Source organism: Cherax quadricarinatus, chromosome 53, assembly GCF_038502225.1.
Source record: "Cherax quadricarinatus isolate ZL_2023a chromosome 53, ASM3850222v1, whole genome shotgun sequence".
NCBI lineage: Eukaryota > Metazoa > Arthropoda > Malacostraca > Decapoda > Parastacidae > Cherax > Cherax quadricarinatus.
The window spans coordinates 9732676-9755771 of record NC_091344.1 but is presented as its reverse complement, the minus strand read 5'-3'; the positions used below and the strand labels follow the sequence as shown (position 1 = coordinate 9755771).

General features: G+C 37.2%; 1 protein-coding gene across 2 annotated transcripts in view; it reads left to right on the top strand.

Annotated features, from left to right (window-relative positions):
* LOC128692408 (blastula protease 10) overlaps positions 1-23096 on the top strand; it is a 199774-nt gene that overhangs the window by 168221 nt on the left and 8457 nt on the right. For both annotated transcript variants that reach the window (XM_070096297.1, XM_070096296.1), the window contains 3 exons: positions 9357-9509; positions 12509-12631; positions 14300-14390. In XM_070096297.1, coding sequence (XP_069952398.1) covers positions 9357-9509; positions 12509-12631; positions 14300-14390 — 367 coding nt within the window. The remainder of the gene's footprint in view (positions 1-9356; positions 9510-12508; positions 12632-14299; positions 14391-23096) is intronic.

Below are 23096 nucleotides of genomic sequence, written 5' to 3'. Positions count from 1 at the left end.
TAGCAGGACGGGATTTGATGAAATAACTCAAAACGAGCTTGGTGCCCGGGGGTATGGGGTAACATCGTTTAGCTTCGGCTAAGCGCCCATACTTATCTTGGGTCTAGCTCCGTGGTAAAGTACTTTGGACTCTGTATCAGAGTTATCAGGTTCGAGTCCTGCTGTGGACGTAGAAACAATGTATATATATATATATATATATATATATATATATATATATATATATATATATATATATATATATATATATATACAGAAAACAAACATGAATACATTGGTACAGTATATCAAAGACTATGAATCTCCTCCAGCTCCTCCGAAGCCGGGCTCGACCCCAGTATGCAGCATGCATTTACCCTCTGAATGGCCACGCTGAGGCGCTGGAACATGAAAGTGGCTGCCCTTGGGTCCCTGGTGGTCTCGATGAGTCTGGAACCCAGTTCTTTAAGGAAACGTGTGGCATTTTTTCCCCATGATCCCAAGGTCTCTGATCTCTCTGGGACAAATAGATGCTGTTGGCTTATGTCCCTGTACTTGCTGATCTTGTACTCCTCCCTGTGGTCAGCAGCTCCTCCCTGTCGGCCCGGCACCGTGATGGATACAGGTGTCAGCCAGCGTCGACCAAGAATAGATGGTGATCCCGTTGGGGCGAATTTGCTGGGTTGTGGGTATTGTTGGCTGCTAGTGAACGGGGCTCCCTCTCGGCTGGGCATCCAGCTGTAGCAAGGCTTCTCTTTATGATGTCGTTGACTTCATTGTGTCTTGCATACCTGCCCTTTGTTTTATTAACCCGTCTGATGCCATGGAAGAGGATAGGAAAGCTGGTAGGACAGTCTGGGAGGCTTGCGCACTCCCAACCCCCCAAGCACGATATTTCTCGAGTTAGCGTAAAATAGTTATTGCCTCAGTAGTAACAGGAAACACAATGGCGTTAGGAGCAATTTAGTTTATCACCTTAGTGCCGGGTTATCAGGAGTCATGGCGTAGGTTACGTCACAAGGTCAGCAGGCACAGCGCAAGGTCAAGACAGTCTCGTGAAGCACTCAAGGCCTCCTACCCGCCGGGAAAAGGTCAGGGCCTACCTTGGGATGCCCGCTGGGAGGGCAATAACCATAACACACACACACACACACACACACACACACACACACACACACACACACACACACACACACACACACACACACACACACACACACAGAAACTTTAATCCTGATGAGACGAACACATACTGGAGAAAGCAAGGAAAGGCTCCAAGACGACTTGAACTAACTGCAATTACAAAGTCATGAACTTTTTGAATGTAGAAAGAAGACTGCGAGCTGAATACTGCCTGACTTCAGCGCATCTTATTGGAACCTCAGTCCAGAGTCAGTCAAGACCTTGTAAGAAAAGTAAACTGCATTTGTGTCTTGATACAAACAGATGCAGTATAACGCACGTGTCTTGATAAAGCCCACTGTGTGGGCGAAACGTAGTCAAAGGATCACAGTATACTGCATTTGTGTCCATTTTTCCATCGTGTCGGTATTTTATACTATTTATCTCCAAGACGTATATAACGTATCACAGATTATAATTCATAGCACAGTGACTATTGTCTCGAGTTTCTGGATGTTTAATATACTGTGGGATCTATGTTGGTGCTGTATACCAGAGTATACACCATAACACTCGCATAAAATGAAAATGCGCAGAAACCAGAGACTACGTTCCTTTCGGCACTAGTCACTGAGCTATGAGTTATAGCCTATGGAAGAGTGACTAAGGAATTTAAACTTTTCAGAGAGATTATTATTATTATTATAATTATTAATCATTATTATTATTATTATTATTATTCACCAAAAATAACGCACTTAAGACAAATTATATAACGACATATTGGTTCATCCTGGACTATTCTCAAGTCACAGCTGGAGCAAGAGAAGCAGAGAAGGCCAAAAGGCCATACGGTTATTATTATTATTATTATTATTATTATTATTATTATTATTATAATCAGAATATAATAAAGTAAGACACACTGACGATGTCAAGATTTTTTTCGTTTCTGTGTTCGGGATCTAAACCATTAGCAAGTTGCTCCGTTGAAGGTTCATTCCTCCTGGTAAACGCTCGGAGATACAGTACTGTAATATTAACAAGCTAACACGCAGAGACTGTAGTAATAATGGAAAAATCTCAGGGTTTCTCCAACATAATTTTCCCCCTTGAAAGCGGGTTGCCTTGATGCTGGTGAAGGGATCTTAATCTTCGGGTTAAACCTGATTAACTCCCAATCCCCAGGCGCTGCGTGACCCTTAGAGCGTTAGGTACTCCCCTTGCAAATGATAATACTCTTTACACTGCGATTCCATTGTGCACTGTGAGTACCTCATTAGTAACACTGCACACAAATAGCCCCCACACAGGAGAGAGACGCTTACAACGACGTTTCAGTGTGACTTTGTAAATGGTTCAAGTCGGACCGAAACGTCGTAGTAAGGTTCTCTCTCCTATGTGCAGGCTATTTCTGCATTGTTCCAGTCATGAGTTGTGCCTTTTGCTCCTAAGATTGTAGCACTGTCATTGATTTTCCCATCTCTTTGCCAGTGATGAACGACAGCGATGGGAGTGACCAATATGCTGGCTCTGTGAGCAATGTTTGTGTCTCTTCTAAAGGTTATCGACTACACTGGTGTCTATGTCGTTTACTTATTACATCCTTCTGTGCTGACTGACAACGACGTTGACGCCTTTGGTTGTTTTTCTAATCTCTGTTTACGATTCTTCTTCGTTTTCTACTCATCATTATTATCATTATTAAAGATAAAGAAAAAACACTTTAGAGTTTTATCAAGTCAGCGAAATGTTGTCACAGTAAAATCTTGTTCAATGTGTATATTATTATTATTATTATTATTATTGTTAGGATAAGTGATAAAACAGTAGGGGTCATACAGCCCATGAGGAATGGGGAGGGAATCAGGTTAGTTCCAAGGAAGAAGAGGATAGGTTCACTCCACTGAATCAAAGGTCCCTCACCAACATCTAGGAATTATGTTAGGTAAGACACATATGCAACAGTTAGACATCTTTACTCCGAAACGTTTCGCCTACACAGTAGGCTTCTTCAGTCGAATACAGAAAGTAGGCAGGAGCAGTAGAGATGTGAAGACGATGTAATCAGTCCATCACCCTTAAAGTCGTAGAATTTGAGGTTGTCAGTCCCTCGGCCTGGAGAAGTTCAGTTCCATAGTCAGGAACTATCTGAAGATCAAGCGACAGTGCGGAGACTTAAATACTGTCGGAAGGAGAGGTGCAGGGTAGTAGTAGTAGTAGTAGTAGTAGTAGTAGTAGTAGTAGTGAGAGGCAACTGAGAGGTCATGTCCCTCTCAGATCCAACCCTTCTCACTTGAAAAGCTTGTCCAAGGTGTTTTCTGTACCAAGATGCCACGTGTTGCAGTGTCTGACAAGATGAACATCAAAATGGTATACAATACCGACAGGTTGTTAGGTAAGACACATATGCAACAGTTAGACATCTTTATTCCGAAACGTTTCGCCTACACAGTAGGCTTCTTCAGTCGAATACAGAAAGTAGGCAGGAGCAGTAGAGATGTGAAGACGATGTAATCAGTCCATCACCCTTAAAGTCGTAGAATTTGAGGTTGTCAGTCCCTCGGCCTGGAGAAGTTCAGTTCCATAGTCAGGAACTATCTGAAGATCAAGCGACAGTGCGGAGACTTAAATACTGTCGGAAGGAGAGGTGCAGGGTAGTAGTAGTAGTAGTAGTAGTAGTAGTAGTAGTAGTAGTGAGAGGCAACTGAGAGGTCATGTCCCTCTCAGATCCAACCCTTCTCACTTGAAAAGCTTGTCCAAGGTGTTTTCTGTACCAAGATGCCACGTGTTGCAGTGTCTGACAAGATGAACATCAAAATGGTATACAATACCGACAGGTTGTTAGGTAAGACACATATGCAACAGTTAGACATCTTTATTCCGAAACGTTTCGCCTACACAGTAGGCTTCTTCAGTCGAATACAGAAAGTAGGCAGGAGCAGTAGAGATGTGAAGACGATGTAATCAGTCCATCACCCTTAAAGTCGTAGAATTTGAGGTTGTCAGTCCCTCGGCCTGGAGAAGTTCAGTTCCATAGTCAGGAACTATCTGAAGATCAAGCGACAGTGCGGAAACTTAAATACTGTCGGAAGGAGAGGTGCAGGGTAGTAGTAGTAGTAGTAGTAGTAGTAGTAGTAGTAGTAGTAGTGAGAGGCAACTGAGAGGTCATGTCCCTCTCAGATCCAACCCTTCTCACTTGAAAAGCTTGTCCAAGGTGTTTTCTGTACCAAGATGCCACGTGTTGCAGTGTCTGACAAGATGAACATCAAAATGGTATACAATACCGACAGGTTGTTAGGTAAGACACCTCTCCTTCCGACAGTATTTAAGTCTCCGCACTGTCGCTTGATCTTCAGATAGTTCCTGACTATGGAACTGAACTTCTCCAGGCCGAGGGACTGACAACCTCAAATTCTACGACTTTAAGGGTGATGGACTGATTACATCGTCTTCACATCTCTACTGCTCCTGCCTACTTTCTGTATTCGACTGAAGAAGCCTACTGTGTAGGCGAAACGTTTCGGAATAAAGATGTCTAACTGTTGCATATGTGTCTTACCTAACAACCTGTCGGTATTGTATACCATTTTGATGTTCATCTTGTCAGACACTGCAACACGTGGCATCTTGGTACAGAAAACACCTTGGACAAGCTTTTCAAGTGAGAAGGGTTGGATCTGAGAGGGACATGACCTCTCAGTTGCCTCTCACTACTACTACTACTACTACTACTACTACTACTACTACTACCCTGCACCTCTCCTTCCGACAGTATTTAAGTCTCCGCACTGTCGCTTGATCTTCAGATAGTTCCTGACTATGGAACTGAACTTCTCCAGGCCGAGGGACTGACAACCTCAAATTCTACGACTTTAAGGGTGATGGACTGATTACATCGTCTTCACATCTCTACTGCTCCTGCCTACTTTCTGTATTCGACTGAAGAAGCCTACTGTGTAGGCGAAACGTTTCGGAATAAAGATGTCTAACTGTTGCATATGTGTCTTACCTAACAACCTGTCGGTATTGTATACCATTTTGATGTTCATCTTGTCAGACACTGCAACACGTGGCATCTTGGTACAGAAAACACCTTGGACAAGCTTTTCAAGTGAGAAGGGTTGGATCTGAGAGGGACATGACCTCTCAGTTGCCTCTCACTACTACTACTACTACTACTACTACTACTACTACTACTACTACCCTGCACCTCTCCTTCCGACAGTATTTAAGTCTCCGCACTGTCGCTTGATCTTCAGATAGTTCCTGACTATGGAACTGAACTTCTCCAGGCCGAGGGACTGACAACCTCAAATTCTACGACTTTAAGGGTGATGGACTGATTACATCGTCTTCACATCTCTACTGCTCCTGCCTACTTTCTGTATTCGACTGAAGAAGCCTACTGTGTAGGCGAAACGTTTCGGAATAAAGATGTCTAACTGTTGCATATGTGTCTTACCTAACAACCTGTCGGTATTGTATACCATTTTGATGTTCATCTAGGAATTATCCTTGAGGAAATAAATCCATACACTCGGAGAGATTCTCTCAGCATCTTTTTCTTGTTTTCTTCGCCTCCACATTAAGCATTCAGTTATCCTTACACTTCCAATATTAACGAACAAACTGACAAATTCACCCGGAGAATTTCGATCACGAACAAACGAACAATGAAACTCTCACGTCAGATGTTGCTCACTAACGTAAGAACTACCAAACATTCCTGGATAATTTCACTCATTAAAAAAATACAGGTAACAGATGCATTAACTCATCCGTTGATATATGAGATATGTTGTCACTGCCATTATAAATGGTGCTCCCACCACCAGCACCACCGCCACCATCAGCACCACCGCCACACCAGCACCACTGCCTCCACCACACAGAATGTATATTGTCACTGCAATTATAAATGATACACCACCACCACCGTCTCCACCACACAGAATATATATACATCAAGAGATGAACTTCTCTCAGCGTATATGTGCCGAGAGTTAATCCCTTTGTAAGGGATTGAAGTATTATTGTCTGGTGGTGAAAAAGTTACGTGCAGCCTTAATGACCCTAGTGTAGTCGATAGGTTTTAAACCCCGTTAACCAACCCACCGGCTCCACCTCAACCATCACAGCTACCAGCCTCGCAACATGCACCATCAAAATATCACTGTACCAAGAGCACAAACCACCGCTACCATCATCCCAGCAACTACCAACATTGCTTCCACCACAACAAGCCCAGGTATCTTCAAGTCGCCTCAGGACACACCACCACTTGTCAACATCCTGCCACTGACGTCAGCCCACAGGCTTCTGATGACATCATGATGACCTTAAGTGTTGACCTGACACCATGGCCATGACCTCGTACAGGTCACTGAACCATGTCAGGTCACTTCCATAATCCCTATAATACTTAGTGGACATTGCTGCCGTGGCACGCCGTAGGAAGCGGAACGACCTGGATGTAGAAGCGGCGGAGGCAGATTCCGTGCGCAGTTTTAAGAATAGGCATGATAGGAATCAATGAGGCAAGGAATTTAGTGTTACCGTGATAGAGCTGGCACCACTGAACAGCTTAAGTATTTTCCCTGACTCAATAAAAAGTGAATACATCCCTGGTAAGGCGAAAAGGATGGTGAGGTAGACCACCACTAGGAATCATTATTGACGAAACGTTTCGTCTGCGCTGCAAACCTCATCAGTCGAATGCAAAGATGAATCAGCTCACGCGAGACGTATCGTCGAAAAAGATTCCAAGTGATGCACATGTGTCTTACTCATCAACTTCTGGCTATACCGACAGGTGTGGTAGAATGGAGACAGCGGAGCAACGTTTCGCTCATGTGCAAGCGAACCTTTGCCCAAATAAAAGCTTCTTCTGTAACGTGTATCTTCTCCACTGTGAGACCAACAGATATGTTCATTCATACTCAGGACCACACGACCTTCACAATCACTATGATTGACGTTGATTGACTTGATGACGCCATCTACAATGATGTCACTTTTACGAGGAGCCAATCATGTGTCGCTGTTTGACGCCCATCTATATGACATCATCCCCTTGTTTTTGAAGCCAACTTGGTGACGATAATTGTCTGTTGGAGCGTAGGTTAGCGTTGACGTCAGCGGGAATCAAGGGATCCTCTTGTATGGGAAACAATGGTCAGAAGGTTAATGGTTAATGGTCAGAAGGTTAACGGGTTATTGCCCCAGAATTCTCGGTTTCTTACCGACTCCTCTCTAATTTTTTACGGATTCATCGCTGTTTCTTCCCGATACCTCTTTTGTTCTCTCTGATTCCTCTTTTGCCGCTTCCTCTGCGTTTTTTTTTACCCACTCCTAGATATTTCTCTCCAATTAATCGCTGTTTCTCACCAACTGATCGCCGTGTAGTACCAACTAATCTCTGTTTCTTACCAATTAACTATGCTCTCTTTCTCACTGACTTCTATGTACCTTACGCTGTTGACTGTGCGTAGCTGTGCCGTAATCCTACAAGGAATCATTTTAAATCCATTTAATTTTATTAATTTGTTGCATCTTTCAGAATTTTGCTGTATCTCAGCGACACCAAACATTATCATAGCGAAATCTTTTTGTATTTTAGAGAGACCTTACAGTATCTTAGTGAACACTTAGCGCATCTTAGCAAAGACTTTTTTGTATGTTAGAGATATATTATTATATTTTAGCGAGATCTTAATACATTAACAAATTCTTAAGGCAAAACTTTCCATTTTTTAACAGAGATATCTTATCTTAATGAGTCTTTTCAGCATTTTAACGAAATCTTACCGTATACAAAAGTATTCTTACTGTATCTTTGAGAGCGAGCGAGAGAGAGAGAGAGAGAGAATCACATGCATATGCAGACGACTGTACACTGACATTCACTTATCCAAGAGAAGAAATGCCAGCTGCTCTAAGCTACATCAATCACCAGCTGAGAGCTATATCAGCTTGGGGAAATAGATGGCAAGTAACATTTGCACCTGAGAAAACGCAAATGATGATCGTCTCTAGGCACCATGATGGTAATGCTGGTGCAGTAGTAAGGATGAATGGGAGGATGTTGGCACCTGGAGAAGAAGTTGATATCCTTGGGGTGAAATTTGACTCCAAACTAACCATGAAGAACCATGTTGTAAATCTTGCAAACAAGGCAGCCAGGAAGCTTACAGCACTTCGCCGTATCTCCCATCTGCTTGACAGTAGGGGTTGCAAGATCCTGTACGAGGCACAAGTACGCTCGCACCTTGAGTATGCTCCACTTTCATGGTTTGCCTGCCCCCCCCTCTCATCTGCGACTGCTTGACAGAGTAGAGAACAGAGCAAGACGTCTCATCTCTCGCCTGGACCCATCCTGGATAGATCTGTCATTTCACCAGAGCCTTCAACATAGGAGGGATGTGGGTGGCCTTACTGTTATGTACAAGGCCAATATTGTCAAAATACCACACTTGGATCCACTTCGAGGAAAGCGTGAAACAAGCTTTTATGCCACAAGACGGGCAGAAAGCAACAACTTCACTCTGGCTGTACAGTTCTCCAGAACATCACTCCATCTGAGATCATACATACCCAGGATGACTCGAGTATGGAACACATTCGTACAGGATAATGATGTCAACGAGATAAAGTCAGTTGATCAAATGAAAATGCTGGCCCACAGATGGCTCCAACTTCATCCTGTTTCCTACTTGTATGTCTCATAACAATAAAAATGCTTTCAAATGAGCTGATGTAGGTAACAGCTCTTAGCTTGCCAATAAAGTTAGGAATCCTTAACCTGTAAATAGCTTGTCAATAAAGCTAGGGATCCTTAACCTTGTCAAACCCTGTGTAAAAAAAAAAAAAAAAAAAAAAATAAAAAAAAAAAAAAAAAAAAAAAAAAAAAAAAAACAGAGAGAGAGAGAGAGAAATAATAGAGAAACCTTCCTAAAAGACTTGCAGAAACACACAGGATTAACAATCTAACTCTTTGCATTTTCCCATTCATTTATTATTATTATTATTATTATTATTATTATTATTATATTATTTAATTCATGCTGAAGCGCTAAATCTGGAGGGGTCAAAGAGCGCCTGGAGCATGTTAGGTAATCAGATTAATCACGAGCATCAAAGCGCCTTCACTGAAGAGATAATACCGGAGGGAGAGAGTTACGCAGACGGACATTGTCAACATTTAGACTCGTATTATGCACATTCAACATTCAGTAAGCTGATTGTTTTGACAGATGTTATTCGCGAGCCTGGCTGCTCCTTCTCCCTGGAAGGAGAGACTGGATATATGGAGTCCCCCAACTACCCCAATCAGTACCCGACGGGTAGAGATTGTTGCTACGATATTACCAGACCTTCACGTAACTATTGCGGAGTCCAGCTCACGGGTGAGTATTCTTCTTTCTTCTTCTTCCATCTTAATAATAATAATAATAATATTATTATTATTATTATTTTTATTTTTATTATATCTATTATTTCGATATTAGCCATTATTATAGGTATTATATTTTTATTAATATTTATCATTATTATTATTTTTATTGGTGTAGTTATTATTTCGATCATATTAGTCCTTATATAGCTATTATACTATATTATTATTATTATTACTATTAATATAATATAGATGTGGTAGTACTACTACTACTACTACTACTACAACTAGTAGTAGTAGTAGTAGTAGTAGTAGTAGTAGTGTAGTAGTAGCAGCAGCAGTAATAATATTAATTAAAGTATATTCAAGGAGAATGGGTTACAACATAGAGTTCATACTACACCAAGAAATAAGAAATAAGGTATAAACCTTGATTAATATACCCCACTCATATTGCCAGCTCTTTTTCACTCATATATTTGTCCGGCCTATTATTAAAGCTACACTCTCATAGCCAGGCTTCCTAAATAAAAGCCGTCCCTCTGAGGTCCATCTGACAGGTGAGGCGCTGTTGTTTCATGAAGTTGGTAGATTTACTGATAATATGTCGAGTAAAAGAGCACATGTGCAAACCAACGAGACATTTTATTTACGGGAATGTTTCGCTTTCAACTAGCTTTGTCATGCCAGTTCATAGCTCGTTGCCGCGGTAAAATGTCTCATTAGCTGCACGAGTGTGCTTTCGCCAAATCGCTGTTGTTTAAGCAAGCTAACAGATATTAACTCACTGGTAGTGCCTTCGACTTAGAACCGAAAGACCCAGGATAAATTCGGAAAAGGTTGGCGTATGTGACACTCTAAATACTTGTTCCTTATGTTAGTCGACACTTAGTCGCATTTTACAGGGTGAAATATGCCTTAGACAAGGCTGAATTTTGAACAGAATCAAGATCGAAGAACAGTTCTGATCCTATACGATAAAATTTTTCCCATGCACAGAGAAACCGAGTCAAGGGCGAGTGACTAAGCTTAAACTGACATGTGTGTCCTAAGCTTACTTTCTTGTGCACCACATGGAATAACTTAAAGACATATTTATCAGTGATGTTATACATAAATAAGTATGTTAATAAGAAAAAAATATGCTGTTTATGGTATTTTATTGAAAAGACAATTCGTCCAAAAGGGACTTTATCAATTCTCAAGATAAAAGTCACTGATGGACGAAACGTTTTCTCAATAAATTGCCATAAGCCGCATGTGACGTAAATGGTTTAAAAAAAGCGACAAGTTGAAGAATGAGACATTTCTGAAACATCTGGGAATCTTTCTTGGGGAAACGTTTCGCCAGCCAGCGGCTTCTTCAGTCCAATACAGAGAAGAACTGTGGAAGATGAGTAGTAGTTTGAGGTAATCGCCTCCATACTGAGGGAGTGATTACCTCAAACTCCATAAGCCACATATTGTGTCTTATTAACATACAAACACGCGAAGAGAGAGCAAATATTTTCTACCTGTCAGTTAGCCTTTAGGAAGGAGTGCCTAGTTCCTATGTACCTTGATAAACCTTTATTATTTAATCTGTGGATGATGAGGTTTGAGTGAGGTATCACGAGGAATTCCATTGAGTGGGAGGCAAGGAGAGGCAAGAAATGTGTGTTGGATAAGAAAGTAACAGGTGATCTTTTGTTCGATAGGAAACACAACAGTTTTAGTGGGAAAAATGATACCTGTGTATAGTTTAGGACATTTATTAAAGGAAGAGTTTCCCCATGAGGGGCCTCATCAGTCCTGACGAGACGTTTCTTTTAATAAATGAAATGAACTGTAAACAGGTGTCCCTTTCCACAGTTTGTTGGTATCGCCGCACCACTTACAATCATGGCAGTGTTTGACCATTTACAACCACGACGGGTGTTTGTTATACATTGACCTACTCAGCTAACTTTTCACCAGGTTTTAAAATTAAAGGCTCGCTGCATAGTAGTTTTGGTAGATGTAGTAAAGGCCTTGGTGAAAGTTTGCTGAAGGTGGGGTCAACACCTTAGGGAATGATCATGAGCTGAGAAAGAGAGAAGTGAGGCATAATTTGTTGTGTAAATTTTATTAATCTAAGGAATATAAAACAATAACAGAGTTAGATTAATATGTATAAAATTTATTAATTAGGTAATTGTAAAGCTATGATTGATTTAAATTAAGCTTATAAACTATCTGGTTAGCCTAAAGAGTCAACACCCCTATCACCCTACAGAGAAACAGTGAAATACCATTATGCTATGTTTTTTTTTGCATAATATTTTCTGCACCTATGCTGGCAAGGAAAGAGAGGAGGTGAATCTCTGAATGACTCCTTTGCCATAAGACTGTATGAGAAAGCGTTACATCCATATCCTTCATACACCACCTGGGGAATAAGAGGATATTAGCTAATTTTTTAAGGAAGTGTATAAAATAATTAGTACATGTATACCTGGCTTATGGTGTCGAGTATACTCAAAGTGGGAGGAAAATATATTGAAATAAATGAGTAAATGATAAAATATAACTACTTTAAGTTGTTTTATTTAGTTAATCTGTTAGTTTTATTATGTACTTCATACCCTTTCTATAGGAAATAGTCAAAATATTGCAGTCAAAATAAATGCAGGTCCCTTACAATTGCTGAAGTCTAAATATTTCAAACCATAGCAATGCCTTGGGTGAAAAAAAGTTTACAAGTGTGACAAATAGAAATCAAAAAGTGTAGAATCCTCAAGGCCTCAAGAAAGGATGTAACTAACTGAAGTCACTTGGACAAAAAAATGAAGCACAGGCAAGAGACAAATTAATTCAGTCTCAGTCAGACAATTTCTTCAGCAGATCTGAAAGCTGAAATATACAAAAGCCAAAATATACACATCTCTTTCACCCGTGTTTCACATTTAACTCCAAGTGTTATCTCACTTTAAAGCACTCAGTGTCCGTGACACTTTAATCAAAGCCCGTAATTGTTTCCCCCGACTACAGTTGAGAACCTAGACGTGGGTCATGGAGAAGAGGAAGGCTTCTGCAGAAGGGACTGGGTGACTCTTCCTTCCTGTGTACCCGAGCGAGGTACTAGAATATGCGGCAACACCACCGGTCAAAACTGTAAGTTCAGCCACTGTTCAGTTACCTCCAGAGCCGCTGGTTTACGAGGAAACAAGTCGAGTTCTATTAGGAATGTAGAACTCACGCATCAAAGCGAATGTATTTATTAGTTTCAGGAAATCGCCTATTGAGAAACATGGTTTGTGGAGAAAGCATTCTTCACTTCTCCGTGGAGATGAAAGGAAACACTCATTTAACTCTATATTACTATTATTACGATTATTATTATTAGTATTATTATTATTATTATTATTGTTATTATTATTATTATTATTATTATTATTGCAATTATTATTATTATTATTATTATTATTGCTATTATTACTCTAAACACGTAAGGACCACATAGCGCCTGTAGAATGAGAGGTACTCGGTTTTGATTCGGTAAAGAGGAGGGTAAGTCTAATTCCTCGAATCAAAGGCCATTTCCCAGCATAGAGGCACTCATCCCTTGCAGGACAAACGATTGACAGCTGTCAGAACTACGAGTGTGACTTCCATCGCTAAAAACTCACAGGGTCGACCAGTATAGAGAGGCTAGCCACAAGCTTTTCTCTACTGCAACATTCTTTTCACAAAGTCATATTCTTACACATACAGAGGCCATCATTAAGACTTCAGGAGGCCTTAACTGACAATATTAGAAGTTTATAAAGAAAATATTTTGCAAAAATTTTAAAGATTTTTTTTTTGTAGTTTATGAAAAAAAGATGTGTTGACTGTGAGTTTAGTGGGTGTGATAATTCGTAGCTGCAGTAGTATATTTCTAAGATTAATTATTTCGGGGTATATACTACGAGAGGTATGCGTCTCTAATTGTATAGAAGCACTCATGGTTTAACTCCTTTAATAATGGTGTTGCAGAGGTAAAATACAGCCTTAGAGACCTCGTGTAGTCGACAGGTCTAAAACATTTTAAGCCAAACCAATGCAGATAGTACTCTGTTGACAGCCTCAATGTGAGCTTTTGAAGTCTTCTTCTTCTGTCTGCCTTCCCTATACACACCCATGCTATCTCTGTCTCTCTCTGTACCTGTTTGTTTGTCTGTCTGTCTGTCTCTCTGCACACAGGGTTTTACACGGTTAGGTTGAGGGTTCTTAACTTTATTTACAAACTAAGAGCTGTTACCTACACCAACTCTCTTTGTCTGTCTGTCTGTCTGTCTGTCTCTCTGTCTCTGTCTGTCTCACGCTCTCTCTCTCTCTCTCTCTCTCTCTCTCTCTCTCGCTGAGCAAATCTTACCACATGAAACAGGTTTATAACATCCAAGTATTCACCTCAGCGACAATGCTCAATCATCATTATCATCATCTGCCTCGTGTTGTGGCTTGCGGCCTAAGTGGTTTGAACCGAAGGACCCTGTCTGAACCCAGCACCTTTGGTTCAAAACCGAAGGTCTTAGGTTCAAACCCATAATACGTTTGAATGTTGAGTATGTCTCTGAACACCTGCTGTCGCTGTTCACCTAGCAACAGGTTCCTGCCAGGGTATTAGCAGATTGTTATGGGTCGCGTGCTGTGGGGAGAGGTTGAAAGGAAGCCAGAGGGAAAAAGCCATTCTGACTGAGTTTATTGGGTTATGCTGAGTTAATAATCCGATTAAATCTCCGCTATTGTCGTCGTTGTTGTTGTTGTTGCAAAGAACTAACCTTTGGTGTTTCTCCACAGACCAGTACCTGTTCCAGCCTGGAGCCTCGGCTATACGATTTGTATTCCACGCAGGAGAGGCGTCGGAAGGACGGAAAGGCTTCAGAATCAGGTAGGACACAGTAAATTCTGGAAATCAGATAGGATATGCAGAGATTTCTGCTATTAAAGTTCACTTGAAAATAGTTAACTGGATTTTCCTGTCCAGATGCTTGATTTATTTTTCTCTTAATTTTTTTTTCAGCGTTCGAATCGAATATATATATATATATATATATATATATATATATATATATATATATATATATATATATATATATATATATATGTGTGTGTGTGTGTGTGTGTGTTTGTGTGTGTGTGTGTGTCGTGCCGAATGGGTAAAATTATTCTAGTAGCAAGAAATAGTTTAAAATTAAGTTCTTTCTAAAATTTTCTCTTATGCGTTTAAAATATATTTTTTCATTTATGGTAATGTAAAAATTAATAATTTTGTACCAAAAATAACCTTAGAAAACTTACCTAACTTTGTTATGACAAGCGCAATTTAATTTAGCCTAATCCAGCTAAATATATCTTAGATAAGTTTATAATAATTTATTAATAAACAAACACATTGAAATATATTTTTTTCGTTAGGTTCACAACGATTTTTGCGAAATTGTTCCATACACAAATTTTCGCTTGCCTTATTCGGCAAGAAAAGCGTTGCAATTTAAGCCAAAATCGCAAATTTTACCTATTCGCACGTGGCCTGCGAGGTCACCGAATCTAACTGTTTCTGACTTCTTTCTTTGGGGATACGTGAAGAGCACAGTTTACGTACCACCAGTACCTGCAACCCTGGAATAGCTGAAAATATCGATCACGGAAGCAGTTCGCATGATGACACCGGATATGCTGCAGAGCGTCTGGACCGAACTAGACTTCGCATCGATGTTTGCCGAGCAACCAGAGGGGCGCACATTGAGTGCCTTTAATGCTACCCTATACCACATGAAACTGGATGAATTCCGGCATCTGAGGCAACTAACTGTTAAAGATTATTATAATGAAGTTACAAGTTATACCTGTGTGAAATCATGAAGTGTTTTTGTTGGCACCAAAATAAATAAATAAATAAATAAATAAATATATATATAATATATAATATATATATATATAATATATAATATATATATATATATATATATATATATATATATATATATATATTGTGGCAACGTTTCGCTCTCCAGGAGCTTATATATATATATATATATATATATATATATATATATATATATATATATATATATATATATATATATGTATGTATGTATAATATATATGCGCGCGCATATGCATGCGCGCGCTAACGTAGCTCGATCGATAGCGCACTCAGCTCAAACACTGAGATCCAGAGTTTGAATCTCCGGTACGGCTGGAAAACATTAGGAACGTGTTTCCATAAGACACCTGCTGTCCCTGTTCACCCATCAGTATAAAATGGGTACCTGGGTGTTAGTCGGCTGATGTGGGTCTCATGCTGGGACAAAACTGAACTAATTTGCCCGAAATGCTCAGCATAACAAGTGGCTTTCTATATAGGAGTATGTCATTGATGTCAGCTAGACCAGTATATCTTGTACATGTACTTGTACTAACATCCCATATCATAAAAATCTTTGAAAGGGTCCTAAGAAGCAAGATCACCACGCATCTAGAAACCCATCAGTTACACAACCCAGGGCAACATGGGTTTAGAACAGGTCGCTCCTGTCTGTCTCAACTATTGGACCACTACGACAAGGTCCTAAATGCACTAGAAGACAAAAAGAATGCAGATGTAATATATACAGACTTTGCAAAAGCCTTCGACAAGTGTGACCATGGCGTAATAGCGCACAAAATGCGTGCTAAAGGAATAACAGGAAAAGTCGGTCGATGGATCTATAATTTCCTCACTAACAGAACACAGAGAGTAGTCGTCAACAGAGTAAAGTCCGAGGCAGCTACGGTGAAAAGCTCTGTTCCACAAGGCACAGTACTCGCTCCCATCTTGTTCCTCATCCTTATATCCGACATAGACAAGGATGTCAGCCACAGCACCGTGTCTTCCTTTGCAGATGACACCCGAATCTGCATGACAGTGTCTTCCATTGCAGACACTGCAAAGCTCCAGGCAGACAACCAAATCTTTCAGTGGGCTGCAGAAAACAATATGAAGTTCAACGATGAGAAATTTCAATTACTCAGATATGGTAAACATGAGGAAATTAAATCTTCATCAGAGTACAAAACAAATTCTGGCCACAAAATAGAGCGAAACACCAACGTCAAAGACCTGGGAGTGATCATGTCGGAGGATCTCACCTTCAAGGACCATAACATTGTATCAATCGCATCTGCTAAAAAAATGACAGGATGGATAATGAGAACCTTCAAAACTAGGGAGGCCAAGCCCATGATGACACTCTTCAGGTCACTTGTTCTATCTAGGCTGGAATATTGCTGCACACTAACAGCACCTTTCAAGGCAGGTGAAATTGCCGACCTAGAAAATGTACAGAGAACTTTCACGGCGCGCATAACGGAGATAAAACACCTCAATTATTGGGAGCGCTTGAGGTTCCTAAACCTGTATTCCCTGGAACGCAGGAGGGAGAGATACATGATTATATACACCTGGAAAATCCTAGAGGGACTAGTACCGAACTTGCACACGAAAATCACTCATTACGAAAGCAAAAGACTTGGCAGACGATGCACCATCCCCCCAATGAAAAGCAGGGGTGTCACTAGCACGTTAAGAGACCATACAATAAGTGTCAGGGGCCCGAGACTGTTCAACTGCCTCCCAGCACACATAAGGGGGATTACCAACAGACCCCTGGCAGTCTTCAAGCTGGCACTGGACAAGCACCTAAAGTCAGTTCCGGATCAGCCGGGCTGTGGCTCGTATGTTGGTTTGCGTGCAGCCAGCAGCAACAGCCTGGTTGATCAGGCTCTGATCCACCAGGAGGCCTGGTCTCAGACCGGGCCGCGGGGGCGTTGACCCCCGGAACTCTCTCCAGGTAAAACTCCAGGTAGAAATAAAGATATTATTGTTAATATTATATATATATATATATATATATATATATATATATATATATATATATATATATATATATATATATATATATATCAATAACAACACTGCGAGTAGCCGGGGGATCGAACCCGTGTTGGTTTAGCCCGCCTCATGTTGAGCGAAAGTTCACAACGCTCTCGTTCGTCTTTACAGTACTATATATACTGCTTGTGAAGGCTAGTACACCGGACCACGGTACAACACGCAGCTCTGCTGGGTGCGTGATCTTTGTAGGATTGTATGGTCCAGTCGGTTAGAGCGTCGTTCATTTTCGCTCACCATGAGGGGGGCTAAAACAACATGGGTTCAATCCCCCGGCTAGTCGCAGTGTTGTTATTGATTAAATACCACTCATTCGAGGTTACAATACTATATATACTGCTTTTGGAGGCTAGTACACCAAACGGGAAGTATAATAAAATTAGCTCTGAGGCACCCACACCATCGTATGTCCTCGGATCATGGTACAACAACTAGCTCTGCTGGGTGCGTGATCCATAGTCTTGGAAAATTAGATAAAAGGCTTCGAGGAAAACTATTTGTACTTCTCCAAGACGCCGGTTGAATATTCCACCTCCCTTTTCCACCCCATCTTTTCGTAATTGTACCAGTAGATGCATTACATAATATGGTACACGAGGCTTAAAGACTTATTGATGGTACAAATACTGTGTATTCAAAACATGAAGTTTGAGGGATGCATTACAAGTACATTTAGCTACTAGTTTCTCAATATATTATTTTCAGTGGTATAAAAAGTAAAAATTCCTTAAATTTCGTTGATGGAATATTGGTTGGGAAATGTGGTTTAAAGCCAAGAGACTACACTAGGGTTTTATTAAAGCTATAAGGAACCTGTCCACACCAGACTACAAAATTTTAATCACTAAAATAGGGATTAACGTAAACTCTCAACATATATACTCTGAGAAGGATACACCCCTTAGGGTATATATCCCGTGTTATAATATTTAAAAAAAGTTATAAAAAAAATTATAAAAAGAAACGTATTTATAATTATAGTTGAAAATTTAAAGATATGTATAATATCTATCTCTTTTTTATTGCAACTCATTCTTGCCTCCTTCAAGCTTAACTCACAATTCACTTTCTCACTGTCGACCCCGTGATACTGGATCTAATATCGTTCAGTACACGATTATATTCATTACACAGATGATTTACGAAGTTACGACTGTTATTCCATACCGGAAATTTCGCTTTCAATGTCGTGAGATAGCTTATAAAAAACGTAATATATTGATATTAAAGTATCGGGGTATCTAATGTAATCTTTGTCTAATATTTACCATTTTGAATTGTAGATAAACTGCCAATTTCTGTACCTTAAAAGAAGTAATAATGAGCATATCGTTTATGTACTAATACCTCTTATAATGAAAATACCTGTCTAAAATACACCTGATCTGCCTTAAGAGCAATATGGAAAATAAAATTTTGAGCCTAACGAGAAAAGTATATTTCATTGTTTGTTTATTATTAAATTATTGTAAACTTATCTAAAATATATTTTGTTAGATTAAGCTAAATTAAATTGCGCTTCTTATAATAACGTTAGGTTAGTTTAGTTATTAGTTTAATATGTTTATTATGCACCCGATACCCATCCTGTGGGCGGTAGTCAAAAGATTACAGAGGTACATAATTGGTCCAGGGACTGGACTCCAAAGTTTTGATAGCTGAGCAAGTTACAGAGGTAATGAACTCACAATTTACAAAGGTAATGAACTCACAATTTACAAAGGTAATGAACTCCAGGTAGGTCTGGTCACAATCATGACAAGTTACAAAGGTATTTACATGACTCACGAAATCGTAATGACACGATTGCAAACAAACCATACCCCGGCCGGGATTGAACCCGCGGTCAGAGAGTCTCAAAACTCCAGCCCGTCGCGTTAGCCACTAGAGATTCGCCTGTAAAAACTTAAAAACTTGGATTTGTGGTCACAGTGGTGCCTGTGCTAACCTTCCTATGGTGTAGAAATATACCTAGTTGGACGAATCTTATATATATATATATATATATATATATATATATATATATATATATATATATATATATATATATATACATATATATGTATATATATATATATATATATATATATATATATATATATATACATATATATATATATATATATATATATATATATATATATATATATATATACATATATATGTATACATATATATACATATATATGTATATATATGTATATATATATATACATATATATGTATATATATGTATATATATATATACATATATATGTATATATATGTATATATATATATATACATATATATGTATATATATATATACATATATATGTGTATATATGTATATATATATGTATATGTATATATGGTTATATATATTATATATATATATATATATATGTATATATATATATATATATATATGTATATATATATATATATATATATATATACATATGTATATATATATACATATATATGTGTATGTATATATATATACATATATATGTGTATATATATATATATACATATATTTGTATATATATATATATATATATATATATATATATATATATATATATATATATATATATATATATATATATATATATATATATATATACATATATATGTATATATATATATATATATACATATATATGTATATATATATATATATACATATATATATTTTTTTTTTTTTTTTTTTTTTAAACAAGTCGGCCGTCTCCCACCGAGGCAGGGTGACCCAAAAAAAAGAAAGAAAATCCCCAAAAAGAAAATACTTTCATCATCATTCAACACTTTCACCACACTCACACATTATCACTGCTTTTGCAGAGGTGCTCAGAATACAACAGTTTAGAAGCATATATGTATAGAGATACACAACATATCCCTCCAAACTGCCAATATCCCAAACCCCTCCTTTAAAGTGCAGGCATTGTACTTCCCATTTCCAGGACTCAAGTCCGACTATATGAAAATAACCGGTTTCCCTGAATCCCTTCACTAAATATTACCCTGCTCACACTCCAACAGATCGTCAGGTCCCAAGTATCATTCGTCTCCATTCACTCCTATCTAACACGCTCACGCACGCTTGCTGGAAGTCCAAGCCCCTCACCCACAAAACCTCCTTTACCCCCTCTTTTCCAACCCTTTCGAGGACGACCCCTACCCCTCTTTCCTTCCCCTATAGATTTATATGCTTTCCATGTCATTCTACTTTGATCCATTCTCTCTAAATGACCAAACCACCTCAACAACCCCTCTTCTGCCCTCTGACTAATGCTTTTATTAACTCCACACCTTCTCCTAATTTCCACACTCCGAATTTTCTGCATAATATTTACACCACACATTGCCCTTAGACAGGACATCTCCACTGCCTCCAACCGTCTCCTCGCTGCTGCATTTACCACCCAAGCTTCACATCCATATAAGAGTGTTGGTACTACTATACTTTCATACATTCCCTTCTTTGCCTCCATAGATAACGTTTTTTGACTCCACATATACCTCAACGCACCACTCACCTTTTTTCCCTCATCAATTCTATGATTAACCTCATCCTTCATAAATCCATCCGCCGACACGTCAACTCCCAAGTATCTGAAAACATTCACTTCTTCCATACTCCTCCTCCCCAATTTGATATCCAATTTTTCTTTATCTAAATCATTTGATACCCTCATCACCTTACTCTTTTCTATGTTCACTTTCAACTTTCTACCTTTACACACATTCTCAAACTCATCCACTAACCTTTGTAATTTTTCTTTAGAATCTCCCATAAGCACAGTATCATCAGCAAAAAGTAACTGTGTCAATTCCCATTTTGAATTTGATTCCCCATAATTTAATCCCACCCCTCTCCCGAACACCCTAGCATTTACTTCTTTTACAACCCCATCTATAAATATATTAAACAACCATGGTGACATTACACATCCCTGTCTAAGACCTACTTTTACCGGGAAGTATTCTCCCTCTCTTCTACACACCCTAACCTGAGCCTCACTATCCTCATAAAAGCTCTTTACAGCATTTAGTAACTTACCACCTATTCCATATACTTGCAACATCTGCCACATTGCTCCTCTATCCACTCTATCATATGCCTTTTCTAAATCCATAAATGCAATAAAAACTTCCCTACCTTTATCTAAATACTGTTCACATATATGTTTCAATGTAAACACTTGATCTACACATCCCCTACCCACTCTGAAGCCTCCTTGCTCGTCCGCAATTCTACATTCTGTCTTACCTCTAATTCTTTCAATTATAACCCTACCGTATACTTTTTCCTGGTATAGGTATATATATATATATATATATATATATATATATAATGTATATATATATATACATATATAAGTATATATATATATATATAATATACATATATATGTATATATATATATACATATATATGTATATATATATATACATATATATATGTATATATATATACATATATATGTATATATATATATACATATATATGTATATATATATATATACATATATATGTATATATATATATATACATATATATGTATATATATAATATGTGTATATATATGTATATATATATGTATATATTTATGTACACATATAATATGTATATATATATGTACATATATATGTATATATATATACACATATAATATGTATATATATATATATACACATATAATATGTATATATATATGTACACATATAATATGTATATATATATATACATATATATGTATATATATATATATACATATATATGTATATATATATATATACATATATATGTATATATATATATATACATATATATGTATATATATATATATACATATATATGTATATATATATATATACATATATATGTATATATATATATATACATATATATATATATATATATATATACATATATATGTATATATACATATATATGTATATATACATATACATATATATATACATATATATGTATATATACATATACATATATATATACATATATATATATATATATATATATATATATATACATATATATGTATATATATATATATATACATATATATATATATATATATATATATATATATATATATGTATATATATATATATATATATATGTATATATATATATATATATGTATATATATATATACATATATGTATATATATATATATATATACATATACATGTATATATATATATATATATATATATATATACATGTATATATATATATATATATATATATATATATATATATATATATATACATATATATATATATATATATATATATATACATATATATATATATATATACATATATGTATATATATATATATATACATTTATATATATAAATATATATATATATACATATATATGTATATATATATATATACATATATATATATACATATTTTTTATATATAAATACTTATATATGTATATATATATATACATATATATGTATATATATAAATACATATATATGTATATATATATATATACATATATATATCTACATATTTTTTATATATAAATACTTATATATGTATATATATATATACATATATATGTATATATATATATATACATATAATGTATATATATGTATATACATGTATATATATACATACATATAT